At 52.3% G+C, this 27,976-nt stretch overlaps 1 protein-coding gene and 1 long non-coding RNA gene across 3 annotated transcripts in view; one reads left to right on the forward strand and one right to left on the reverse strand.

Moving 5' to 3' along the window:
- Window positions 1-241: 241 nt before the first annotated feature.
- On the reverse strand, window positions 242-27,476 carry LOC113596183 (uncharacterized). The gene is made up of 3 exons (XR_008293037.1): window positions 27,133-27,476; window positions 1,972-2,053; window positions 242-1,282 (listed from the first exon to the last, which is right to left on the reverse strand). It is a non-coding gene; the product is annotated as an uncharacterized LOC113596183 (long non-coding RNA).
- The window catches only part of CADM3 (cell adhesion molecule 3), a 30,162-nt gene continuing 13,064 nt past the window's right edge, over window positions 10,879-27,976 (forward strand). Inside the window, exon 1 of one of the 2 annotated variants that reach the window (XM_027048430.2) lies at window positions 10,879-11,117. In XM_027048430.2, the coding sequence (XP_026904231.1) occupies window positions 11,036-11,117 (82 nt within the window). In that variant the 5' untranslated portion in view covers window positions 10,879-11,035. The remainder of the gene's footprint in view (window positions 11,118-27,976) is intronic. The other variant, XM_027048431.2, reaches the window with a different exon arrangement.

Genomic DNA, 27,976 nt, shown 5'->3' on the forward strand with positions numbered 1-27,976 from the left:
CACTTAGCATAGCTGGAAAACCCTCTCCCCAACCTCCCGAACCCTATGTGTCTTAAAAAAAAATTGTGGTTATTCTTGATTTTTGTTTTCTAAAGGAATGTTAGGATTGATGGGGCAAGTTCCATAAAAATAAAATACTGGGACTTAGCGTGGGACTGCGCTGAATTTACAGACGACGAGGGAGAAAAAAGTCAACGCCTTTGTTGTTTTGAATCTGAGGACTAATCTTTAAATACCGACTCAATCACATAACATCCTGCCACAAAATTTTTCTCACTGACATTGGGAGAAAGATAAGACTCTTCGGCATCTGGTATGCAAGTCCCACCCTCTCAAATCTAGTTTAGAGCCAGGTCACCAAATGCATTTCTCCCTTTAGTCTCACCCACAAAGTTTTTCAAACAGAACAGCGCACTTACTGTATCCTGAACCCTCCGTCCCCCTCGCCAGACAAGCTACGCGATTCGAAGGCGCTAGCCCACAGACCCTTTTTCTTGTCTTCACGCCATAGTCCTGGCGCTCTGGGTCTATCCAAGGTCCCCCATTACCCTGGGCAACGCAAGAATAGTTGCATTTTCCTTCACTGACTCAAAGAGATCCGAATTTAAGGGCAAAAAAGAGGGGAGATCTATGATTAAACGCCCCCCCGGCAACATACTGCTCTCAGCACCCGTGGGTCAGAGAACCTGCCGTCGTGCAAAGCAACAGACTGTGGGACCGGAAGCCTGACGAGGCCTTGCTGGCACACAAGCCCTCACCGCGGCTCCCCCAGAGCCTCTTACAGATGGGCCGCGTACTCGAAGGGATGTGGAAAGAACCGAGATAACGTCACCTGACCAGAGAGGGCTGAGGTTCGCCTCGGATGTGTTTGATGCGTGTGCCTGAAACACGGAGGGCAGAGGAGCCACTTTGGGCCCAGACGCCGGGAAGAGGCTGCATTACGGCAAAGCGACCACACCGAGGGAGCAGAGGATCGGGAATGGCCAGGGGTCAGGGTGGCCACACGAGGGCAGCAGAGAGCTGGCGAGACAGCCGCGCGGGGCAAGCGCCATCAAGGAATTGGAAAGGGAAAATCCTGCTCCAGGTAGCACTGTGTATTGAGTCAGTGGGCACCAACCAAGAACGTACGGTCCAGCCAGGCAGGTGGACAAAGCCCCTCACACGTCTGCTCCGGGGTGAAGGGGGCACAGGGAAAGGTAACTTACGTGTACTGAGTTCTCAGGAGCTTCACACAAGTGTCTTCCCCCTTCTCCACAAGCCGGCAGGACAGTCCACAGTAGGTCTAACGCTTAGCAAATGAAAACCCTGGTCTCAGACAAAGGGGGTGCCCAGCTGGTCCACCCTCAAGCACAGGCGAGCCCGGCTTCCAAACCCGTGCTTCTGCCCTTCCTGCACTGTCTCTTCAATGAGCCAGGGACGGCTCCTAGAACTTGCTTAACTCTCCTAGAGCAGGACAGGCAGTCACTCCTGGCCCATCGCAGTCTGTCCCAACACTAGCCGGGGCTCCCAGGAACGGAGTGAGAATGTACCCTAAGTGCATCTGCCCCCGTTTCTGGCTCAGCCACAGGAGCAGCAGCAGCAGCCGTGGTCAGCCTGACGCATGTCCATATGTGCGCCAGGGGACAGCCGCCCACAGGGCATCTGGGGGCAGATGTGGTGTCGCCTGCGGAGGCAACACTGCTCTAACCATAGCATGCTCTGGATTTCGAGGGCTGACCAAGATATTAGGACCAAAATGGACCACACGTGACCAGGAATGAGCCAAAGGGACAGTCTGAAACCAAGAACAGCAGAAAAAGCTACAAAAGAGCTAGGAATAGCCTCTCATGTTGGACTCGCAGCCATCAGGCATGGCCTCATTCACCTACGAGGACCTGTTCGGAACCCAAGTATCTAAGGACAAAGGATCAGAGAAGAGGTTCCAATGACAAAAGAACTGGCAGAAGGTTAGGAGTGAGGACACGTTCACACCTGACACCCAGGAGGTTGAGGGGAGGTTGACGGACGGTCTCCGGGCCTCCAGAGGCTGGTGAAGAGGGAGGGATACCTTCTTCTGCGAACCAGAAGCAAACGCTTTAAGTGGCAGAGGGAGATCTACTCTGGGCCGAAGGAAAACGTTCTTGATTGCAAAACTCAGAGCGTAAAACCAAAGACTCTCAGCGTGATGAGTGAGACCGTTCTCTTCCATGCGTTTAGTCAAGCGTTTCTTAAGCACCTATTACGTGCCAGACATCGTCAAGTGCGATATCCTTTGGCCACTGGCAACACAACTTTGCTCCAAGCTGACAGAGCCTCCTCCCTGCTTGGAGACTCTGTCCACAGAAGAAGCGGCACAGGGGACAAAGACAAACCAAAGATGCATTATTAAGATGGAAACTGAACACGATAGGTGGTCACGAGGCAGCGGGAAGGCCCCTCTGGGGAGGTAACACGGAAGCTAATGTGTGCAAGCAGGAGCAGTTTCGCACAGAGCACAGAGGCAAGGCTCCAGCTGGGGAGGGGGTGGCCAGCGCAGAGGTCGGGGGTGTTAGAGATAGATACTCCGGCCGGGGGGACCCGGTGTGGCCAGGAGGCTACAGGGGGTCAGAAAGACAGGACAGGGCCAGGACAGGGGCTTTGTAAACAAGGTTAGCAATCGCTGCAGAGGAAGAGTCAAGAAAACCACTTATTGAAAAACTCAGGTATTTTCTGCTTTTTACACACCTGCATTCTAACGAGCCACTGACACGGAGGGTTCGCTCACGAGTCGGCGAGGAGACACGGGCTGTGGCGTGTGGTTTCTCGGGGCCATCGGGGTCTAGGCACCATCTGGGGACACTCGTTAATAGCAAGGCGGGCAATCTTCGTTGTGAAGTTGCAGACCCAGAATCTCCCGGGCCCCTGCGGTATTTTTCACAGGCGGATATACGGGCTTGCTGGAATGCGCGGGCACTTTGGAGCCACACCTGCGTTAAGATCTCAGCTCTGCCTGTTAATGTGTGGCTCAAAGGAGGTCACCACATTCCCCGAGCCTCCTCGTTCTCATCTGTAAAACGGGAATCATAACGACCGACAAGTCGTGCGTGCGAACGAAATGATCTAGCACATGCCAAGTGTTGGACACATAGCAAGCACTCCGTGAACGTCGAGTGAACAAGTGTGTGCATGAATATATGAACTCCATGCATGAATTAAAAGCTAAATATACATGTTCGCTCTTTGCAACGCTCGCTCTTTTGAGTCTGCAATGTTCTCTACCACCAGCAGAGAGCCCAGGATCTCAGGGAGCGGAGGTGGGGTCCTGGGCAGATACCGGCCTCCACACTCTGCCTCCTACTTAGCCTTTCTTCTCTCTTCTCTGTTCCACTGGCCTAGCTATTCTGAACCACCACTACCCCCGACTCCTTCCGCCCCTCCCCTCCCCTATAATATAAAATAACTCACTCGGCTTTTCTTCCCCTCCAGTCTGCCCTGAAGATGACCGCCCCCAGCTGGTTGCTAGGGAGACGGTCCGAGTAACAGGTGCCACTGAGGTTGGTCTGTTGACCAACCCTTCTCAGTTGGTCCAGGACTTTCCCATCTTGACACTGCAAGTTCCGGAACGTGCCTCAGTCCCTGGCAGGCCAGGCCAGCTGGTCACCGTACTTAGCCCTTCCTCTACACAACCGAAAGGTGCTGTGCTTCACCGCACTGTCCACACAGCGTACGGATGGCTGGGTCCTACAGTAGTGTTCTGGGTGTTATCTCTAGCCTGCCCACAGCATCAGACAAGCCCACACTCAGTGGGTCCTACTCGATGTCATGGTGCTGTATCTGTGGTGCCCACAAGGGTCAGGCTTCTGAGTCCAACGATGTGCACCCTCCAGTCCACCCATCCACCACTGCCAGAGTTATCGCTCTAAAATGCAAATCCGGCGCTGACATTTCCCCGCTTGAAACCCTCCGATGGCTCCTCGTCTGCAGAATTAGGAACACTCTCTGGCATAAATTCCGTGAACAATCCAGCGACAGCGGGCCGTGCTGCTTCTGGCTTTCCTGCTTTCGCATCCACCGCCCCCTCTTTTGCTAATGCCTCCGTCCTTTCTATACCTGGTCAACTCCTCGTCCTTCCTTAAGGTTTCCCACAGATGTACTCTCTGCCTCTCCTGGGGTTCTGCTGGGCCACATATGGGACGGCACCATAGTATTTATCCCAGGGTGTAGCAATTATGTGTTTACACGCCGATCTTCCCTACTGGACTCTGAGTTCCTTAAAGGTTAGCTTCATACTTGCTCATCTCAAGAGCCCAGCACCAAACACTGACATTTTGTTATAGCATTTTTTAACATTCACTCCTATCTTATGATTCTAAAAAGCAAACCATTACTGTCAGACTGGTCTTAATTATCAAGTATTTTGCATCCCTGGATACGCTCCTTTCCCTGACTTTTGCGTTTTTCCCCACAGTAAAATGAGGCTCAAAAATTGGGCGGAAATTGGACATGGGGTGAGAACATCTACCAATCATTCTATTTGGTGATTGAGAAAAATAAAACCTGGGGGTTTACAGATTTTTTTTTTTTTTTATAGACTGCAGCAAAACAGCTGGGTCAAAACACCCGATTTCAACTAGCATTGCGCGTTGGACGTAAAAAACCCAAGAAACTACAAATGAATGAAGGAAGGAAGGAAGGATCAGGGAGTTCTCTCCTTGGACATATGGTTTTTTGTGTTCTTATAGCCAAGCACCGCTGTCCACCAGGGTGAACAGAAATTGACAACACTCTTGTTTCATTTTGTTTGTATTAACAAATAGACCAGAGAGCCACTACTCAGAAATTTTCTAGAACTCCTCTTTGAGGAAGCAACATATTAGTCAACCTGGAGGTCATTTACTCTGACTTCCCAGCCAAGTCCTGTTTTCGTATTACCCGATGTGAACCTCCACTTACCCATAAGACTTGGATCCTAAGACATTCGGCTATTTTCAAAATTAAAAGCCATCCTCCAAGGATGAAAATTTTCCACAACTGAATATACCCAAAAGGATGAGGCAAGCTCTCAAGTCAATTCCAAGAATTACAAAAATGTATCCTGAAGAAGTGGATGGAAATATGTTGCATGCCTATTAGAATCCTTCACCTTCTTTTGGACACATTGTGTCTTCGTGAACACATACAGAACTGCAGGGGATATGCCGGTGAAATGTGGTTATATACATGTATACACGCCTGGAGAAAAGATGGTTTATCAAGCCTATGTGTTTATAAATATGTCATTAAGCCTACGTGTTTATCAATACATCACTTCAGCTAAATTCAGTAGAATCAACAGAGGTTCTACTATTTTCCTGTTTCTACACTAAGCACTGAGAATAACAAGATTCATGAACTATCATTCCTGCCCTCAAAGAGCTCCCAGTTGGCGAAGGAAAACATACTGACAAACCATGGCAACCCACAACATAACAGTGGGGGTTGGGACGGGACGGGAGGGGGGTGGTTTATATCGCACATACTGATAGCACCTAGCAAGGAGTGATTATCTCTGGCTAGGAAACTTCACAGAGGTGGTGGCACCTAATCAAAGTTTGGATAGATAAACCCCAGCACTTCATGAGATGGGCAATCCAGGTATAGGAAATAGTATGTGCAAAGGCACTGAGGCCTGAAACGACATAGCGTGTTTGGGAAATTACAAGCCATTTAATATTGCTGGGGCACAGAAAAAAGGACAAGGAGGCTGAGACATTTGTTGCCGAAGCTGCAGATACCCGTGTAACCGAAAATACGTATTTTTGTTTGCAGATGATTCTGTGTGTCTACTGTGTCTCTGAAATACATCAATCAGCCTGTCGCTGAAGCAATAGTGGCACACACATTTACGGTGTGATTTTATTTTGGCCTGAATTTATCACAGAAACCGTCCCCGGTTTCGGCTCCTACTTGTCCAGCCCGACTATGCACACCTTGCACTCGTCCCCCTCTGTGCGCCAGTTGTCCTGCTCTGTCTCCCCTTGCACTGCCTCCTCCCAGATCCATCCGAGTCCTCCTACTGTCTCTCAGGTCGGCCTCGTCTCTTAATACCAAGCAATGCCTCCTCCTTCCTGCCGGGAGGGAGCTCACATGACCTCTTCTGAAACAAGCCTCCGGGCTAAGTCCAGGAGCTAAACACAGAGGCTCTGGAGTAAGACAAACCAGGTTCCGAAACCTGGGTCTCTCAGCCAAGTCTCTGTGCTCTTGGGCCAGTCACTTGGCTTCCCCAGGCTTTATCTCCACCTGAGGCTCAGACACGACTGCACTTGTGCGTTCAGGGTAAGGCACGCTGCCCAGAACGTTCGGGAACACCAAAAGGAATACTAAATAGAAAGAACTTCGTGTAGCACCTGGAGCACGGTTGCCCTTTTAACAGTTGCTGTTAATCATAAATTCAAATTGTCCAGTGATTCTCATGCCTAAGTCATATGCATACGCAGGGCGATTTCATGGGTAGGTGCTGACCTTGACTTTGTCTGTTATTCTGATATGCTGTGGGAGGCAGGGCTGCTGGACAAATTCAATGCCAACAATGTCCCCGCCGCCTGAGGTTGGGGGGTGGGGTGGAATTCAGCAAGTCTGGGAAGGAAAAGGAGGCTTTTCTTTTCAGTTTGTTTCCTTCTATCGTTTGATTATTTTAACTTTATAAATACACTGATGTTTTAAGTGTTGGTGGGGTTTCTGGGCAGGGAGATTTGGACTTTTGTTGCTTTATTTGGTTTCCATTTTGTATCACTAAATACAAAAAACAAAACAAAACAAAACAAAAACAACCACCTCAACTAATAATCCAAGAAACGCAGTATTTTAGAAGTCATTTGAGAGGCGCCCAGGTGGCTCAGTCAGTTAAGTGTCCGACTTCAGCTCAGGTCGTGATCTCACAGTTCGTGGGTTTGAGCCCCGCACGGGACTCTGTGCTGACAGCTCGAGCCCGGAGCCTGCCTCAGATTCCGTGTCTCCCTCTCTCTGCCCCTCCCCCACTGGCACTCCGTCTCTCTCAAAGATAAACATTTTTAAAAAGTCTTAAAAAGGAAGTGATTCGAGTCTGATTGTTTAGTCGGGATTTTAGGAAAGGGATGATCAGAACGCATTCGTTGGCAGAAAGGGGAATGAGCGCAGGTTTTAAGGGCAAGAGGACCTTAAACGGCGGATTTGGACCCATTGTTAACAAATGACATAATCTTGTTACACCTTTGTTTCCTCATGTGTGTGAGGCAGCTAATAATTCCAACCACACGAGGGTATTTCCAGAACCTCGATCAGCTACTGGGCGTGTAAAGGACCCAGTGCAAACTGTGGCAAACGATGGGTTCTCGAACGGCCCCTGTGATCATTACTATTATGTGCGTGTTGCTGTCCTCACTGCTGGGCTCTTAACAGGTTAGAATAAAGATGCTGCTTCAAATTGACAATTAACTCGGGGTTGGTATTAGGATTAATAGTTAGAGTCTGTAATAGATTAGGGTTAGGATTGAAATTAGAACTCAATTAAGGTTAGAATGAAAACGTACACCAAGGTTATTATTGAGGATGGGGTTAATTAAAACTAGATAATGGAAGCAGAAAACAGTATGAGGAGCACTGGTTTAGCTGGGTGGAAAATTAAGAAGAAAAGCAACGCGGAAACCCACGTGGAGTTTACGGAAAAAGGAAAAGTCATAGCGACAAGAAGGATTCGCAGAGCAGAACCGAGCCCGGTCTTACGAGGGGCTTCCCACAGGTGCGGTCGCCCCCTCTTGGTGAGTACCTAGTATCCACCCCACTCGGCTGAGGCCCCCTCCCATCCCATAGCAGGAGCACGAGCAGCGAGCAGCGTGGGGAAAGGAATGTCTGGGGCCCACGCAGCTGCGGCCAGCCCAGCACGGGTCCAGCCTCACATTCCACACCCCCAGCTCCCCAGGCCGTTGCTGAGTGGATGGGGGCATCGAGGAGCCAGAACCCGCCTTCGCTCCACCCTCCTTCCCTGCTTCCCCTCCGGTGTCCGCTGTAGCGACCAGCTCTTCAGTCCCACAGACAACCCACTCCACACTTTGCGCAAGTCTCTTAGAAGTGCATGTCGTGTGTCACAGCGCCTCCGAGTGGAAAGTCACCATACGATCACAGTCCAGCATGGATACTTCGACTTTACCTCTTTACGTGACGGGGGTCGTCCTGGTAGGTCAGTCTTGCTCTGTGAAACTCTGCTCCTAGTGAAGGGGAGCCTGTGAGCTGCGGGGCTGTGCATTGCACAAAGGACATTAAAATGATTGCAGGCAAGGCGTGGTTCCCAACGGAGACATCCACATCTGCGGGAGAAACTACCCTTCCGCTCAGACGCACGGGACTGAACAACTCCTCAATTCGTATACGGCTCGGAAGGACTGATCATGAGTCTCCTCGTTCCTCCGGCCCCCGAGGGCCCTGTCTGCCTCCTCGGTCCAACATGGGTAGCCCCTTTTCTGCGCAGCTGTGTGAATGCAGGAAGTCCCTAAACTTCTCCGGGCCTTCCCTTCCTCATCTGTTCACCAAGGGGCATGAAGTAGGTAATCTGGAAGGTCGCTTACAACTCTCACACTCTTGCATTCTACGATTCCAAAAGCCAATGACTGCTTTGTATTCCCAGGGCCTAAAGTGCTGCCACACTGATACCGATGATGCAGAAAAGGGGAAAGGAGCCAGTAGGAAAAGAGGGTTGCATTCTCATTCGCTACCTCTTCATACCGTCTCCAAAACGGCTCTCTTCCTACCCTTGGTCTTTATCCCACGCGGTTACGGTAGAGGGTGGGGCCAGACCAACAGCCGTTAGAGAATTAAGTGAGGACAGGCAGACGGGGATCTCGGTGGAGAACCAGATGGAAAAGACGATTAGTTGGAGGCGCTTGGGAACTAATCCCCTATTCTGCCGTCCCCATCCCGCACCCGTCCCCTGTCACTCCTGCAACACTAACCTGTCCTCTCTTAAGCCCAGCCAGATGATCTCTAAGGCTTCTCCTAGCCGCAAAGATAATACTCTTTAGCCATCAAGACCCTTTAACCAGGAGAGCCTGATCCTTCCCTCTGAAGCCCCATTCTCTCTGAAAACACAGCCACTCTTTCTTTCTCTCTGTACGACTCAACTCATGCCAACCTGGCCCCACCACCATCTGAAAGGCCAGGCTCCCTTTCTGGCCTCTCCTCGCTCTTGCATTCTGGTCTGCACAGGCTTCAACCACACTACTCTCTCCGTCGTCATCTCACAGAGGCTTTTAAGATGTCAGGGAGTCACTGAAATTGGAAAGCAAGCAAGTCAGACAGCCCGTGATAGCCCCAAACTTCTGCAAGTAAGTCTAACTAACTCAGGAAACACGCAAGAGGCAGGCACAGCTCTTCCCCCAGATCACAGAGAGATTCTAGAAACAGAAAAACAGTGGGACAGAGTTCTGACCACCTTGAAGGATCTTCCCGGAGAATATGCACTGGCCTATCATCGACTAACATTTATATGGAGCTTTACCAGTTACAAAGCACTTCCCACATCCTTGTCCTTGAATTACTAGGTGACAGACATCTACGTCCATCACAGAGGGCTGGGAGTTAGAAGACATGCACTCATGGTCTCACGGGACCCGAAGACACTTCAGAGATGCTATCGCCCCTTAACCTAACCACCACTGTGTTTTCTACTGATGACTGGCAGTATGGCCTTGGGAGGGTAGTTAATCCACCTTGGACCTCAGCTGCACCTGTACAAGAAGGGGTTGGACCAAATATTTTTACAGAACCCTAATATATCTAAAACTCTTTGATTCAGAGAGTCTAAAATTTAGGAATACCCCCAAAGCTAAGGCTGAGCAACGCTGACTTCGAGGGGCCTCTGTCTGAGATGCACCAAGACCCTTCCAGAGACACTCAGGTCACAAAGAATACGGCCAACCCCAGGGACGTGGGACTCTCTTCATCAAGCATGAACCCCCTGCCTCTCTCACCCATTCTATATATTGGCCTCAGGGACAAGAGCCACACTAGCCACTGAGGCATTGCTCCTGAAGGGGGCATCTTCCTGAGGGTCTGCAGATCAGACCATTCACCCAAGAACCTGACTGACTAAAACTTGAGAAGGAAGGGCACGGTCCTCTGAAAGATTAAGAAAAAAGAACAAATATTGGGAGGAAGGGGAGGACAGAGAGGATGAAGCGGGGCGGGGAGGGGGGACGCTCCGAGTTGCTTTGTAGATGGCTCCGTTGGGCAAGAGTCTGAAGTGAAATCAGGTGTCAGAGGGGGAGTCACTTCCTGGACAGGGGATTGAGGGACTGGTGGCCTGGAGGGTTGCAGGAAGAAGCCTTTCAAGGGAAATTGCCCGGGGCCGCACACTGTTGCTGGACAGAGGACTAGGGGCTCTCGGGTCAGAGGAACTAGGGACGTGTGTGTGTGTGTGTGTGTGTGTGTGTGTGTGTGTGTGTGTGTTTGGGAGAACGGTCAGGGTAACTGGCTACCCAAAGGGAGATGTCGCTGGGCACACTGTTGATAGGGGATCCCCGGTCGCCAAAAGCGGGAGGGCGGGGCGGGAGGATCTCGGGCCGGTGGGCACGCCCTTGCCCGGGCCTGCAGTGGCCGCTCTCGCCAGCTGGCCCAAGGCCCTGCCCGGCTCCCCTCCCTCCGCCCCAAGCCTAAGAGGGGCGCGCGCAGGGTCCCACTGCTGAGCCAGCTCCCTCCCCGGGCTCCCCACCCGCGCCGGGCTGGCGGAGCTCCCGGGGGAGAAGGTGGAAGGCACCACGAGGGCGCGAAGGGGGTGCGGGAGGCGGGGGGAGTGGGGAATGCGGCAGCTTGGCCCCCCCGCGACCGGCCCAGCCCCCCGCCGCCCCCCCTCCACCTCCAGCCGAATGGTTCGCTCCGAGCGCCCTATTTAATCCCCGCGACTGCAGCAGCGCCCGGCTCCCTCCCGGTCCCCGCCTCGGCCCCGGGCTCCGAAGCGGCTCGGGGGCGCCCGGTCGGCCAGCGTCGTCGCCCACCGCCTGCCCAGCCCCCCGCCCCCGGGGACCCAGGCTCGCCAGCGCGCGCAGCGGGGAGCCGGCCGGGACGCGCCATGGGGGGCCCCTCCGCCCTGCCCCTGCTACTGCTCCTCGCCAGCTGCGGGGCGCCCGGCGGGGCCAACCTCTCCCAGGACGGTGAGTTGGGGGTGGGGGCGCCGGGGCGGGGGCTCCGATCGCGGCGGGGGCGGGGGCGGGGGCCAGCCTGTGGGCTTTGTCTGGAAGCGGGGGGTTCGGGTCGTCGCCGCCGCCGCCGCCGCCGTTGTAGCCGGGCGGGTCCGTCCGGGCATCCGTGCCGCTGTGCACCTGCCGTCCGCCTCGCGATGTGCGTGTGCACCGGGCCCGGGCGGCTCGCGGCCGCCCCGGGTCTGGCCGTGCCGCTGCCCGTGTGCGTGTGTCTGGGTGTGCGCGTCTGTGTTGGTGTCTGCCTGTGCGTTTGTGTGTCAGTATCTGTGTGTATGTCTGTGTCAGTGTGTGTTGGGGGCGGAGTGAGATCTGTCGCCGTTTCGGTCCGGGCGTGTGTCGGGGTTTGTGTATGTCTGGAGGGGCTGGGGAGCCGGTGCAGCACCCCCCAACTGCTGTATGCAAACATCGCTGCCCCCCCCCCCGCCCGCCCCCACCCGCGGCGCAGCTCCGAGTGGGCAGGGAAGGGTCCTGGGTGAGGCTGCCGAGGGGGGCGTGGGCAAGGAAGGGGGGGGGGCTTCTCCTTGGAGCAAAACAACAACACAGGGCGGGGGGGGGGGGGGGTGCCAGGATGGCAGTGTCCCTAGCGGTGGCAGCAGCTGGGAAAAGAAGCCCAGACAGGAGCGGAGGAGGTGGGGGAAGGTTGGGCAAAAGGAAGCATCAAGATATTTGGGAAGGAGGATGCCCAGAAAACCCAAGGCTGTCCTGGGCTAAGCACGGATCTTCCCAGATTTGGGGTGGGGTAGCTCGCCCGGCCCACTTTGCCCCAGGTGGGAACTCCAGCCTGCTCCGGTTTGTAAGGGTAAGAGACAAGGGAGAGAGTGGGGGGAGCAGGGAGGCGGGGCCAGGGTGAGGGGACTTGGGGAAGAGCCCCTCCCGCCCAGGACCCGGCTATGTAGGTCAGCGCTGTGGGGGCCCCCTCAGCTTTCTTAAAGGCAGCTGACAGTTCATGGGGTGGCAGGGGACAGTTTGTGGGGAGCCCAGGAAGGGAGCCACGGCTCACAGCCTCAGGTCCCCGGAGGTGGGAGGGCAGGCAGTGGAGGGACTAACGGAATGCATCCTCAGACCAGTCAGAGGAGGGCTGGGCTGCGGTAGGGGGGAGAGGGGACGGGACCTCTGCGGAGCACAGGGATGTGGGGAGAGTGAGGGGGAGGGTGGTGGCTATGCCCGGCCAGATGCCAACGAAAAACAGAGAGAACCGCAGGGGAGGAGAAAGGGGAGGCGGCTCCTGGGCTGTGGACCCAGTGGCCAGCAGGGATGGGCACAGGGCCAGGGCGGGGCGGGGGTGGAGAGGGGAGGGGTTGAAGCTGGGGAGGATGATGTAAAGAATTTCATCTGAAGAAAACAGGCGAGCAGCCTGGGTGCTGGAGGAATCACTCCGTCTCCCCTGACCTCCGCTCTCAGGCCTGTCTGGGTCATGATAAAGGAGCTTCGGCCGGCCAGCGTGAGCACCCTGGGGGTCCATTCCCTAGGGCTGGCTGACTCCTTCCACCAGATACCCATCAACACCCTGAAGGGAGTCACCACTGAGACAGCAGCCCCTCCCCTGGGCAGAATCCCCCTTCCCCAGAGGACCACACTGAGGACCCTACTGGCTGAGGAGGTGAGGGGGGTGGTCCCAAGGGCCAGCCGGGTGCACGGCGGCAAGGACAGGCTGCCGGGTGTATGTGCCCCAAGAAGGATCCTCTTCCAGGCCTTGACTTCCAGCTGCAGCCCCCGCCTTTTCATCCCGCTATCTGCGTTCACCATAGACAGTGTGACCCAAACTGCACCTGCTGGGCAGTGGGGACTGACGGCCCCAGGCTGGGACCTAAACAGAAAGGAGTCACCCCAGAAAGCTGGGAGCACTCCAGCTCTAGGATGTAAACACTGGAGAACAGAGTAAATCTATATCCTAGCCAAGTCTCTCTTCACCAACCACACGATTTCGTCTTGGCCCTCGATTTGGGGGCCCAGCCCTCACCCAGATGTAAGGTTGAGAGGAAGAGAAGTCCTCTGTCCTCGTATTTATAAACATTTCCTAGCAGTGCTTGAGGGGGAAGAGGGGAAGGCACTAACTTTAGAATGGAGAATTTCCAGAGGAGAGGTTGGGAAGTCAGGGATGGGTGGGGAGGGAGGTCTGTTCCCGAGGAACAGTCAAATCGAGCCTCATTTTCCTCGCAGAGCATTATCTGTCTCGATAATGGACATCCGTTTGGTGTGCAACATCTCAGGACTTACTGATGTGGAAGACACACAGCCACACACGATCTTTATCTAAATGATTTCCACCTCTTAGTTTCCAGACCTAAGAAGGGCCTAAGAAGCTCTGATGTGGGAGGTGGGAGCACAGATTTCATGCCCATGGATGGTGGTCTGGATGGCCATTCTGACCAGGGTCATGCCAAAGATGTGCCCAGTGCCCCTGATGTGGCCTGGGTCCCCTGGCAGGGAGCCAGGCAGTACATAGCTTCCCGGATAATGTTTGCCCCAAACAAGGAGATGGGGTGTGAAAGTTTAAGGACAAGATACCCTAATACACTAGTACCTGAGTAGTCAAGGGTGTGTGTGGAGTGGCTCTTTCCATGCAGAAAGAAAACAGACCTCATGTGTGGCTGGGGTATATAGCTCCCTAGGGTACAGCATCAGGTTTTTAGGGTTCCTAAAGCTGAACAGGGACTGAGAGGCTACAGAAGGGCAGCAGACGATCTCTGAACCTGACCGTGCGTGCTGTGGCTAGAGGCCCAGGGCCACTTTGGACATTCGGTTTCCCACCTGCTCCTTCCTTCTCACATTCCTCCACTAGCACTGGTAGAGGCTGGCAATTCCAGGTTTGCTGGATGCGACACCTGTGAACTTCATGTGTCCTGTGCTGAGCTCGGGTAAGCTCAACGTTCACCACTGTGCACAGCCTTCCTTGGGTTCTTCCTTGTCAACTTACTTCCAGCACCCTGTGAGTTGCCCTAGCATAGAGCGGATGGGTGGACAGCCTGCTTTGCTTCAGCTCATAGCAATTCAACCTTGTCCCGCACTGCCCCATACATGAATATCTTTCCCTTTCCAATGACCTTCCGTCCACTGCCATCCATTCTTCAGCCCCCTGGCCAGGTGCCCAGTGGAGAGCTCTTCCCAATGTGCCAAGAAGTCCAGCAGGCACTCACACTAGAGCTGCCCACGGGTCTGCCTGGCAGGCCTCTACCGTCCTGCTTCTTCCTTCTTGCAGCTGTAACTGTTCTGTTCCCATGCTCTTCCTGGTTGCAGCTCCAGCCCTCGGGAAGGACAGATGTGCTCTTCCTGGCACAGAGAAGTTGAGGCCTTCAGAGAGACCCCGGTACAGCAGAACTTAGCTAACTCCACGCAGAACCAGTCTGTCTGACCAGGGCCCCAAGCTGTGGCTCACTCACTGGCTACCCAGAGCCACACCCAGAACTCCACCCTCCCTGAGCCTGAGCTCTCTCTGGGGCCAAGCAGCACTGCTGTTTTCCGGGGTTCCTTCCAGGACAGTGGTTTTCTCACTTTTATTTTTAAAGATGTGAAATTCCTTCATCACGTAAGTAAAACAGACCAAAGGAGAATTTCTCTTGCTGAAAGACAGAAGACAGACCTGTAGCCCTTTCACCCTTCTCCCTGCCCCCCCCACCAACACTGCCTAAAATCCCTATGCCCTGGGGCTCTACCACACCCAGCCTGGGGTCCTCCGCTCTAACCTGACAGCAAGGGAGCCAGCTCGCTGGCCTCAGGCTCTCTCTCTCTCTCTCCTTCCTCTCCCAACTGAGGAAGACTGGAGACCCAAGTCTAATTTCAAGAGTGCCTTGTTGGAGATATTCCCTGTTCACTTGGAGAGTGACTCACAGTTCTGCAGCCATAAAATTTCACAGATGGCATCTTTTTGGTGTTCTGGTCACTTTGAAACAGCAGACTGGGTAGCTGTGTGATTGCTCTGTAAATCCCTAGATTTGATTTGGGGACTCCTTGCTCATACAACTTGCTTGTAGTCCACATGATATGCAGAACGGGACCAAAGGCTGCTTGTCCTTCCTTAAGTCATATGCTAGGAATAATATCTTCATAGTCATCACCAGAGAGCCCTGGGGGGCTGTGAGTAGTCACATTCTTTGTTGTTTCCTGCTCCAGTAGGCTGCACACTGGCTCTACAATCTCTGTGTTGTCATCTGCTTCTGAGTAACAGAATGTCACCCAAGGACAGTAACCTGGGTTCCAGATTCTCCAGGAAAGCAACTGGTGGCCTGGACTACCTCCTTACTGACTACTGAGTGAAAAATCCCCAGGGCGTTAGAAAGTTTGGGTAATCGTATCTTCACCTTCCATCCCTCATGTTAAAATTTAGCATTTCCTGATTCACCATTGGCTATAGGCCCATATACTGGAACATTTTGTTTCCTGGATGAAGTCATGTCCTAAAGGTCTATCCATAAACTCTGACAATAGCAATCCCCATGGGAATGCTTATGAGCGATCAAGAGAAACAGACCATCAGAAAAAGAGCCTGGAGACGCAAGCCATCAGAGAAAGATTTGGGTCTCTAAAAACTCCATCAAATTAAGAATAAACACTCCATATGTAACTGTAAAGCAAAAAAAGAATAAGTCTCAGAGCCAAAGGCCAGCCTCCTCCTCTAGGATCAGCAGTAGTGATGAGTCTTTACAAAGTCAGAACCAGCTGATGTTCAGGGTTCCTATAACCCGAGTAAAAACCCAACCCAATCCTGTTATAACTAGCCCTGAGAAACCAAGATTTCCAGAGTCTTGAACACATGAAACCATTGAGATTTTTGCAAAATAGAGGCTTAGTAAAGCTACATATTCTTCATTGAAGGAACAAGTACTGAAGAGAGAACCATTTGCCCCTTTACCAAAATTCCTCTAAGTGTAAAGAGACTGACCAAATGTCCCAACTAATGTCCCAAAGACAAATGCCTTCTTAAGAGGACTGATCCACCCCTCTTTTCCATGCACGATGAAGACTGGACTATTCACAGCAATTGTGGGTGCTTCAAGGCACGATGACTTTGATACACTTCATACCCCATCTGGTGATAAGCACACTTTGATTTTCTCATGCCCTAGTGTCTCTGAGGAGACACAGACTTTGTGGCACTATTTCCCTAATTAGAAGAGATACTGGTTAAAGCAAATGAAAACCCCCTCCACCGCCACTAATACCTACGTAATTGTCGTAATTACTAAGGCGCATGTTGACAAACTCAGTCTCGTGGCGGTCTTGACTGTTTATATCATTTTGGGTGTATATGTGACAGGTTCAAACAAAGCACTTAAGGAGGCCTTTTAGAGCAAGTGATGGGTATAGCATGATCCTAACAGTAGTCCTGATGTCTGTTCTTTCAGTTTGACTCCTGGCGAGCTAGCGCCTTAACCCATGATCCCTGTTCCCCTGCTCTTTGCAGAACAAACTGGAGCTTTGAGCTCTCCATGGTGCTAACCCCCCACAAGCCACCCCAGGCCCTTCTTGCTGCTCTCCGTGGTCCTGCCCTCCCTCCACCCGTCATGATCTCCACTCTCTAAGGTGCAGCTCCTTCCCTCCCCCACCAGGAGCATACACGTGAACCTGGCTATGATCCCTGACCTGCTCGACTAGAAAGAGGGGAACAAGCCTTGAGATATAGATATGAAAGGTCCTCACAACCATCTATACAGCTGTAGGAAGGGCACAGAACGAGCAAGTAATACTGAGGTTGAGAAGATGTGCTGTTTGAAATGCTCAGGAGACCAGGGCCTACAGTGACCTCAGATGGCCTCCAAAGAACTGGATGTTCCGCCATAAATGGAGTCACAAATTAAAAACAGAACTACACATAGTTATGCTTGAGATTGAGATGGTATTGCTCATAATCTGGTGTACCACATATACCCTATAAATGTGGGATGCAAAATGAGCCCTACTCAATTTGTTAAGTACGCCCTTCTTAGCCTGATGACCAACACAAACTGTCCTTTCATGGTGCTAATTTTCTCTTTCCCTTCAACCTTAGCAGTAAATATAAAGATAATACACACTCATGGGTTATCCGAGTAGATAACAGAGGAATTTAATATATGAGACACATCGGAAACAAATATCAAAACCCTGACTCACGCCCCCCGTCTTTACAACCATCTTGTACAGAACTAAATGGCTTTAAATGCAACCATCCTATCCCAGAGCCCAAGTCCTTGGCTGAATCTCAGGAAGCGCATCTTTAAACTGGACTCTGCGACTCTTTCGGGGTATCTGCCAATAAGCCGATGACGTCAAATGCGGCAAGGAGCCGAGAATGCTCAGCCCCTGCCAGTCTGAGACTAGATAGCCTGTTCCTCCCATAACATCAGAACTACACACGCCGATCTTCCCCTAAATGCTGATTTCCCCGTATCAATTTCTTAGTCATAGTTCATATAAGAGTTAACACTTGTGAATGACCTCCAGCAGAATCCAGTTGGGGGGCAGGCTTCCAAGATGAATCTCCGGGGCCCTTCTTCCATTTCCTCCTGTGAAACAAGGAGAAACTTCATTCCTCAAGGACAGGTAATGGAAGTGATTTATCTCCATGAGCGAGCCTTCAGGAAGACAGACTTTGGGTTACAGTAACAGCTGGAGTATCTCCCATCTACTCTTCTCCCTGAGCCCCCTGTTCTCATGAACAGGAGACGTGTTTCAGAAAGGATTCTAATGCAGGTCTTCCAACATTTCTTTTCAAAATGCGTATCATTCTTCTATGTGAGCTCTTACCTCTGGGATTCCTTAACCCTCTCATCTCTCTGTCTCCTGAAGATCTCCAGGAGAATGATAAGAAGCTAAATAATACAAGGAACTAAACGGTCGTCTTCTCTAAGGGTTTATTTTCCCTTACCCCAGCTAGACCTGCACTAATTGTGTATTGATTGCTAATTATAAGCACCTTTGGCTCATCTACTTCCAGTTCAGGGTCAGAAGGGCCAGAAGCATCACCTTGCCCTAGGGAAAAAAAGAAAAAGAAATGAAGGCTGCTATCTCAGCCATTCATCTCCAAGCTAACCACTACCTAGCTCTGTACTTCCTTCATGTAATCCCGGATATTAGCAAGGCAGGATGGAGAACGAGTACTTCCCATGCCAGATTTCCTTGTGAACATGCAGATCCTAGCTTCCTACATTTGTTTGTCTTCTTCTGTTGCCCAGATTCTTTGCTTCCAATCCTGACTCTAGAATTCCAGCCAAACCCTCAGACAGGGTACAAAAGCTCCAGAGGGTGAACAGGTTTCTTGAGTCTCTGACTTAAATACCTGAGACTTCTTAGAAACCCAGCAAGACTCTAATAAATACATCGGTGACAAGTAACCTGAGACTTAGCATGGCCTAGATCAACCTCTGAAGAGCCCAGGGCCAAGCTCTCCTGTTACTATGAAACGATGGGCCAGTTTGGCCATCTGCTCCTAATCATTTGTCCTTCGGCAAATGCAAAAATGACAGGACAATTGTACTCATTCTTACTAACTCTTACTCTAATTCCTCAAGATGATGAAATCTTTCCAAAGATGTATTATATGTTTTCTCCTCTCATCTCTATCCTATCATCTCAAACAAATATAAAAACCACCACCACTAAGCCCCTGGGCCTCACATATTCTCATTTATCCTCCACGGCTGCTTCATGCCAACTCTCTTCTGGTTTCCAAGCCCTGGAGTCCAGTGTCAGTGACAGATGGCCTGAGCCTCAGCCCTGGGGAGAAAAGGATTCTGTCCCTCTCCTGGGGAGTCTGAGCAGAAGAGGGAGCTTGAATTCTGCTTTGGGGAGAATCTCTGAGTTTAAGCCATATGGTTTTCTGGAAGTCAGGGGTTCTGACTAATAATGGGCTTGTGAAAAGGGCTCTGTATCTGGGTCATAAGAAAGGCTGTGTATTTGTGTCAGAAAAAAAAACAAAAACAGATATGAATAGTGGAAGCTGTAGCCTGTCATGTGTGTTGAGGGGCACAGGCTGAATGAGAAAGAGGGTAACTAGGTTGGGATGTGTACACATTTTGGAGAACAAAGTTGAGTACATACCCTCGTCAGAGAGAAGATACTCAGTGAAGGCTTAAGAAAAGAACAGGAGATCGGTGGGTCCCCATTCTGGGGACTGTGAGGTCTGCAGACTCGGAAGAAAGTGTCTATTTCACAGAAGTGTTAGAATCCCCCAGGAAGGCACAAAGTAAGGCTAATCGGACAATGTGCCACCCTCTGGAAAATACATTTTTTAGGTGAGAAACGGGAAAGGGAAAAGACTAAATCTGTTAGGATGAGGGAGGGGGCTGGAGCGGTGTAGGCGTGTGGAGCAGAGCACGGTTTTCTTTATGTCACGCTCCTCACCGCTGCCCTGAACCTGCCATCCACACCTCGACTCTGATCACCCAGTGAAGGGAAACGGTAAAAACAAGTCCGTAAAACCAGAACCAGCAGAGATGAATCCTTTCTTGCCTGACTTCTAACAAATTAAACTTTTTCACAGCATTGTTTCCCCCCACACACCAAGCCATCAGCCTGAAATATCTAAAGTAGGACATAACGAGCAAAGCAGATAAGTAAGTTGAGCCTGTTGAGAAAGGGGTCCATCCACGCCCTTGAGCAGGCACGGAGGGTCTGCGGCCGGGACTGCGGTCTCTCCTCCCCAGGGCGCCCACTCTGTTTCTCCCCCACGCCCCTGCCCTACTTTGCCCCTTCCCAGTTTACGGGAAAGCCCCTTACCTTCCCGTAAACATATTTTCCCATGAGCTAGACAGAATTCTGCCTTCACTTACCCCACACTGCCTCTGTTACATTTCCTTTCCCAAGCATTTTCTAAGATGGGAGAATGTTTCCCAGTTCTACGCCAGCAAGGTAAATTTAGGGAAGGAGCGTGAAGTGTCTGCGCTTGGTTCAGGGGGACGTGTAAGAGTTCAGACCAAGCCCGGCTTCCTGCCTGCTGCATCAGCATGCAGACCCCGGGTCGCACCTGTCCTGATGTCTGTGTGTGTGAGCGGGAATGAGGAGGTGGGGTCGAAGGGCGCTACGAAAAACAGAAGGGCGCTACGAAAAACAGTTCAGAGCTACCGCCCACGGGAATGATGTCATGCCCCGCCTTCCGAGCTGCACAGACCCCAGCCACTCTCCCCCAAGCTCTACTGAGACATCCTCTTTGCTCTGCCCCATCCCCTCCCAGCCTCTTAGTGCAGAACACTAGACGCTTGTCCAGAGAACACAGCCTAGTCCTGGAAGGACAGGAGCTAAGGCTGGGAAGGGGCTCTTTGGGGATCAGATCCCCTTCCTCTCTGTCTCCCAACTGCAGTTCTTGCTACAACACAGTATTGGCTACAGAGGGGCTTGTTTTGGTTGGGGGCCAGCCCAGGGCTCCCTCCCAGTGCTAATGCACCGAGAACACTGACTCAATAGCAAATCAAAGCAACAGCTGTCCCCACCTCCTTCTCTGCCACCCACTTCTCAGTCTCCGCTCCTCGGAATCTTAACTAAGCCTCTGAGGGGCCCCCTCAGCCTACCACAAGCCCACTTCTGCCTCCAGATTATTCTCTCTCCTCAGCTCCAGAATAGGACACGCTCCTCTGCTTTCTCCTCTCTTGGAGCCGGTTCCCTCCTCACGGTCAGCTCAGCATCCCGCAGCCGGCCCCACCAGATGCCAGCACACGCATGCGCACACAGCCTGTCCTCAGTCAGCCTTTTTAACAGCTCCGGGCATGGCAGTGCCTTCTGCCCCTTGCTGTCCTCTTTTGTGAGAGCCGGAAGCAGCCAGTCAGGCCCTGAGTCTGTGAAGATGCCCTTCTTCACAGCTGCAGGAGCCCCCACCCCACCTCACTCCGCCTCTAACCTGCCTGGCACTTAGGAGCATTTCCCTCCCTTGAGGTCTGGGGTCCTGGGGGGCTTCACTGCAATACACAGAGCCCTGGGGGGCGGGGGGGGGGGTACATGTCACGGAAAGTAAAATCATACTAGCTGACAACTTAACCTCTGAATTCATTGGCCCACAAGGCTGCTGTCAAATGACAGGAACCACGGGAGATGGGCTTCTAACCACGGCTCCCAGACACTGCCTGTGTGACCTTGCACGAGTTCCCTAACCTCTCTGAGCCGTGGTTTTCCTTCTTTATTTTTTTTTAAGTTTATTTATTTATTTTGAGAGAGAGAGGGTGGGGGAAGAGCAGAGAGAGGAGGACAGAGAGAACGAATCCCAAGCAGGCTCCCCGCTGTCAGGGCAGATTTCAACGTGGGGCTGGGTCTCACATACCGTGAGATCATGACCTGAGCCGAAATCAAGAGTCAGACGCTCAACCCATTGAAGTGTCCCTGATTTTTCTTCTTTAAACTGAGATTTGTGGGGCACCTGGGTGGCTCAGTCAGTTAAGTACCTGACTTCAGCTCAGATCATGATCTCACAGTTCGTGGGTTCGAGCCCCACATCGGGCTCTCTGCTGTCAGTGTAGAGCTCTCTTGGGATCTTCTGTCTCCTTCTCTTTGCCCCTCCTTTGCTTTCTCTTCCTCCCTCCCTCTCTCTCTCTCTCTCTCTCAAAAATAAATAGACATTTAAAAAATGAGATTTGCCCTGGATGCTACCTCGCATTCTTATCGGCTGTAAAAGTCTATGCTTCTAAGAATGATAGAGGGGAAATATTTGGGGGAAAATTAGGCATAACAGAAGGAGGAGAGGAATAACTGAAGTGGGGCAAGTAGGGAATCAGAAAGGATATCAGTTCCGTCCTCCGTCTGATGGAATCAAAAAGATCTTAGGATTACCCACCTCTGGCCATTAGGGGTCAGTAGAAAATGACCAGACATGCAAATTGATGGCTGGGTTTTCGGAAATAGACAAAATATATTTATTCATGACATGTCGAAGCTCGCTACTTTTTTTCTAACATTTGGATACAGCAAAACATTTGGAATAACTAAATTTGTCTGGGGTGGGGTTTTGTTTGTTTGTTTGTTTTTGTTTCTCTTGGGGGGCTTTTTTGGTTTTAGTGAAAAGAGGGTTAACACACAGATAAGCTTTTTGTTTTAACCCCACCCTTACGCCCACCGCAGGCCAGCTAGCCAACTAACCCAAAGATTCCCTCCTCCTCATTCAGCCTGGAAAAGCTTAGCCACACACCATTCCAAGCCCAGGAAACAAAAGCCTTTCATTTTCAACGACCTGGTTAGGAATGAACCGAAAGGCATCTATCTGCCAACATTCAGCAATAAACCTACCGGAGCCTGGATCAGCCCCTTCCAAACCCCAATCTCTTGGATTATCTAATAGTGCAGGACTCCTGGTTCTGTGTGTCTGAACCTCCTGGCCACGCTTCACCAAGCCATGGGGCAAATCAGCCCGACAGGCCCCACTTCTAGTGAAGGCTCTGTTCCCCACCTCTAGTTACCATCTGTTTTCGCACAGATCCCGCATGCCTCCCGGGACAGTAAAGCAAAGCTGAGAGAATAGTGCCTTCCAGGCCCGGGAGGCTGCCGGGAGCCAGAGGGAACGGAGATAAACAAGGCTCCAGGAGGAAAAGCCAGACAGCAACAGAAACGGAGGGAGGCAACAAGGAGAGAGGTCCCAGGGGCCCAGCCAGAGAGAGGGTGGAGGGAAGGCCTAGGTGAGGGAGGCCGCGGGTCGCTGCAGCGGGGCCGAGCTCTGAAGCTCCGAAGCAAGCCTGAGCCCCAGCACATGTGAGCTGAGCTGGGGCACGCCTCAGGAGATCCTGCAGCCTGTGAGGGGCCAGAGGCCCCTCCCCAAGGAGCAACAGGACGAGCAGGAAATACACCTGGAAAGACAGACAGTCCCAATTGACAGAGTAACTCCCACCGCTTGCGGCCCCAGCTTCTGCCCGACTGCGCCGTGGCACGCTCGTGGCACACTCGGGGCACCCTCGGGGCAGGACAGTTAGAAAGGGATGGAAGGCAGAAGGAGAGAGCAGAATCCCCAGCAGCCGCAAGAGGAACTTGCGAGTCGAGTAAAAGTTAAGAACGAAAAGAGTTCCTCGTCTGATCAGGGTCTCGTGTTGTAAAGTGACGCTCCCCAGATCTTGGAGTGAGCACCTAAGTCAGCGCTCCGCCGGGATTGGCCCACCGTCCTCCCGGTGCAGAATCAGACGCTCACAGTTAAGGAAAACGTGGCTCTGGGCAAAGAGAAAAGCTCCAGGGGCTTTTGAGTTCCGAATGTGATTTCGCCACGCCCGTTCTCTTCTGTGTGTGAACCAAATGTACACAGGGATTCACCGCGTAGCTCAGGTCAGGGACGAATCAGGGCAAGATCACCCGGCCCGGGGGGAGGGGGGGGCGGTGGGGGGCAGCAAAGGGTGTAGGAAAACGATCCTAAAAGTGGGTCCCCTCAGTATTTTGGGCCACAGCCCCCAGCGTGTTTTTCCCTTGGAGATAACACTCCTCCACCCACCTGTCATGGTAGTCGTGAGGAATAACAAGTAGGCTGGGACGCAGAGTATTTTTAACTCTGGAGTTACAGAAATGCTGAGTCACCATCACCATCATCATCACCATCACCATCATCAACTCCTACTCGGGGAGCTGGCTTTCTCTCATCAGGGAAGTGGAGCTCTGGACCCAGGCACCAGCAAGGCCAGCAGCGGTCACACGAGAGACCTCTGTCCCTGTCCCAGCACCCCGCACGTGCACCTGTGACCGTGTCACAGGCCAAAGGGCAATGCACCGTAGGTTCCCACAGCAGACGTGCAGGGGAGACATGAACCAAGCAATCAGGGGGTAGATACGCTGGCACCTTTTCAAAGACTTCCCTCCCAGCATCACTTAGAGTGGAGACACGCTACATTTTCATTCATTCGTGCCACTCGTCTATTTATTCGACAAATATTTCTTGAGCACTTACTATATGCGAGGCATGTGCTATGAGCACAACACGAGTCACGGGTGTTTTCAAGGGCATATCAGTAAGTCTCCAACAGCCACCTCAGCGGCTCTTAATGGGAACAATCAATCAGAAGGACATGGAGGGGGGGATGAAAGGGCTACTTTGTCCTTTAAAATACTATGAGTCCTAAAGATACTGGAACGCTTGGGTAAATAAACCAAGAATTAAGGAACCCCCAAGGCAACTGAGGGCAAACAAGACACTCTTTTTGTCTTCAGCCCAGACATCAGACTGCTAGGAAAACGTGAGGGGATTCTGTTAGCTTTAACTAAACACATCTGCTGCTGGGTTAACTGAGAAGTCCCCCGTTGTAAGGCTCTTAGGGGTGAATGAAGGATCCCCCAGAGGTACAGATGAAGACACATGAAGAAACCCAATTAACAATGACATTCAGTGGGCACAAATCATCCTATCACCACACAAGCGTCCGTGCCCATCTTGCTACAGTTACTCTGCTCGACTGCAGGCGAGCAGTGTGAATACTGTTTAGGTGACCTGCCCCTGGCCAGCGATGGCAGAAAGGAACCTTGACCCCATAACTCCTGCACCACCAGGACCACACACGCGAAATGCACGCTTCTGCAGAGGGCGGTGGTGCAGCAAAGCTGTGCAGAGAGTCTGGGCTTTGCAGTCGGAGGGGCCTAAGGTGGACAGCCATCCCATCCCCACGCTCTCCGCCTCCATCATATGGATGAGTTACTGAACTTTTCTGAGTCTTAGTCAACTCATCCTTCACATATGCATAACAACACCTGTTAAAAGTGTTGTTCTGGATAATGAATATAGAGCCCTAACTTGGATCTTGAAACACACAAGGTGATCAGTAAATATCGATTCGCACCAGAGCACAACATTAAAGTTTTCTAGGGCTTCAGCCTCTGGATGATCCGCCCTCTTCCTTGTCCTGTTTCTTCCTATCCTGTTTGGTTTTGCTGTTTCCTCTCCACTGGCAGATGTTGAGCCTAGTTCTTACAACAGAAGATGCCAATCACCTCTGATTCATTTATTAACGATGTATTTATTAAGCACCTTCTATGTGCAGCATGCTGCATTAGGGGCAGTACTGAACGCAGAGACGAACGGAGGTCAACCCTACCTGCAGAATCTTTATCACTTAAGAGGGAAGCCAAACTTGGAGCACAACACAGAGTGATGCATAATTTAAGACGAGTACATAAAGTGTTGTAAGTCAGAGGAACCAGAAAGTTTTTCCATCTGGGACAATCAGGGAAGACTGCTCAAAGGAGGTGCCACACAGAGTAGGTTTTAAGCACGGGAAGAGCTTAACGCAAGGAAGGGTGGGGAGCATTATCAGCAGGGCTATGGCAGGAAAGGAGTGTAGGCAGGAAAGCCAAGGGTTTCTAGAAAGACCTCAGAATGGCATCATGTCTGGGATACAGGTGGGGTAAAGGAAAGACAAAGCTGAAGGGCATGGTCACATCAGACTGTCCAGGATCTTGAAGGCCAGGCTAACGCATCTGGATGTGACCTGCAGACAACGGGAAGGCTTGTAAGCAGGAAAACAATAAGGCACATTTGGCTGGAATTCTCCTCACTGCTTTTCCCTGCAAGGAGCCTGGGCGCCCCTCACTGGTGGCTCTGTGGTCCAGTGTCTGCATTTCCTTCCAATGACCCTGCCTGAGCAGAACATTCACAAATTCCACTGCAAAGGCCATGCCACCCTTTCAGAGCGCTCCAGAGTTCTCCCTTCCAGTCGGGAGTCCAGTGGAGGAATTTATGCTGATGTCATAAATGGCCGGCACAATCTGAACCCAGAGGCCCAAGACTTTCGCAGCCCGGGTCAAAACTTGTGCTAGTTACCCATGTTTCTGTTAATAGCATTGTAATCGCTCGTCCGCCGCCAGGAGAGTGGCCATTCAGAATGTATCATTACAGGTGTACAATGTTATAAACCCAGTGAGAAAACTTTCAGGCATACCACCTGATAGGTTTCAAGAGGAGACGTGAGATCATAAGTCCCTTTCAGAATTAGAGGGAGAAATATCATCCCAGCAGGAGAAGAAAAGAAAAGAAAAGAAAAGAAAAGAAAAGAAAAGAAAAGAAAAGAAAAGAAAAGAAAAGAAAAGACAAGACAAGACCTAAAACAGCTCTCTCTTCATCAAGTTCTTAAAACACGCTACAAACCAGACTGGAGTGAATTCCACGGACATCTGGACGACAGATGCCATTTATCGGAGACTATTCCTTTTAGTGATCAGTCCCCTCACCTGAACAATGGAGTCTGGTCTGAATGCCCCACCTGACCACTTCAGGTGTTCATCCTATACAGGGGAGAAGATGCCGGCAAAATGTAGGAGGAGGGGAGAGATGAGAAAAAGATATGCAGGGAGAAAAAGCAACTGAGGAGAAGGCAGCCAGAGAGTACAGACGAAAGAAGGAATGCGGAGTGGGGACTGAGTCCACACTGTGGGCAGCCCCTCCTCTGCCTGAGGGAGAACATCAGAGCACAGCCCCAGGAGTGACAGATGAGCCACCAGACCGGAGCCCATCGAAGGCGCTGAGAGGCCTAAGGTCACTAAGAGCTGAAGACACAAAGGTGAATACGGTCGGTGGGTCGGTGGGTCGGGCCCCAGCTGTTAACCAGCTGGAAGTTTAGACCAGGTTTAGCCTGATAGGTAAACAAGTGACGGCAATACAATGGGTGGAAATGCCACACGAAGAAAAGAGAGCTGTTGAAAAGGCTTTGAGAGCCCCAAGGGAGACAGAGCATTCTTGAGGGGTGTGCTGGTCCAGTCCCTGGATCCCTCAAGACCTCCTCTCTACGAAGCGATTCTGTCGAGTTGCCTGGGCCTCAGGGTTGTTTTGACATTAAATGAACTCGGGGCTGAAGACCCATCCTGCAGACTGAAGGTCCTGTGCCAAAGTAGGAGATGGCTATGCGCCCCGCCCCCGTTCACGTGCGCAGAGGCCTGGCTAGCGCTTCCTTTGCGTCCAGAGAACCGGTCCTGGGGGGCTGAGCACTGAGCCCTCCCCGGCTTTTCCCAATCCACTCCACCATCCCAAGCTTAATGCAACCAGTCTGGCTCTCCACCGTGTGTCCAAGCGCCCACAAACACGCAACCTGGAAAATAAAGAGGAAACACTCACCAGCGTCAGGGTGCCTGCAGCCTCGATGTCCACGCAAGGCGGCGGAGTCGCTGCTGCTTCTCAGGGCCCCTGAGCGGCCACCTCTCCTTCGGGCACCCTCAGCCTTCTAGCCTCTCTTCACCAGCACTTTGCGCGCCCCCTTTGCTGCCTGCTTCTCGCTAAGGGTCCCAGGTTTCCTGTCTTCTGTACTCCCCCCTCCCAATCCTGAACGCTTCTCCTGCTGGAGGAGAGTCTTTTCTCAGATCTCCTGGAGGATGTGTGTGGGGTCCGGGGAGGCTGGTGGTGACCCTCTGAAGCTCTCTCTCGGGGTCCTAGCCCAGTTTCTCCCCCTAGCCTCCCCTTCCCTCCCCTTCCCTCCTCCCCTCCTCCTCCTCCCGCCCCAGTCCCTTCTCCCCTTTCCTTCGGACCTCGCAGTTCCCCACCTCGTCCTGTCCCCTCTCTTCAGGCCTCTTTCCCGGGCTGGGCCCCCAGCCCCGCCCCGCATGCCCGGGCTGCCGTGCCCCGTCTGGTGGCCGGGCGCCCGCGCCGCCCAAGAAGTTCCCGCGACTCCCGGCCCGGGACGCGCCGCCGCTCCCGACTCTGCTCGGCAGCCGATGACGTCACCGCGCTTTGCGTCCCTGATTGGCTGCTTGCGGCTTGTGGCGGGAGACTCGGGCCGGTTCGCGTGGCGGGTTCCTTTGTCCCTCCGCCTCTTCAGGCGGCGCCGGGGACGCAGGCCCCGCGGGCTCTGTGCAGCGCTCCTGCGGCGGGTCCAAGGGCCGCCGGCCGGGAAGAGAGGCGGTGACTCGGGCCCTGGGGTTTGTGCCGGGGCGGGCAGGGAGCAGGGTCCGGGAGACCCAGCCGG

The sequence above is a fragment of the Acinonyx jubatus genome, chromosome E4, assembly GCF_027475565.1.
Source record: "Acinonyx jubatus isolate Ajub_Pintada_27869175 chromosome E4, VMU_Ajub_asm_v1.0, whole genome shotgun sequence".
Lineage (NCBI taxonomy): Eukaryota > Metazoa > Chordata > Mammalia > Carnivora > Felidae > Acinonyx > Acinonyx jubatus.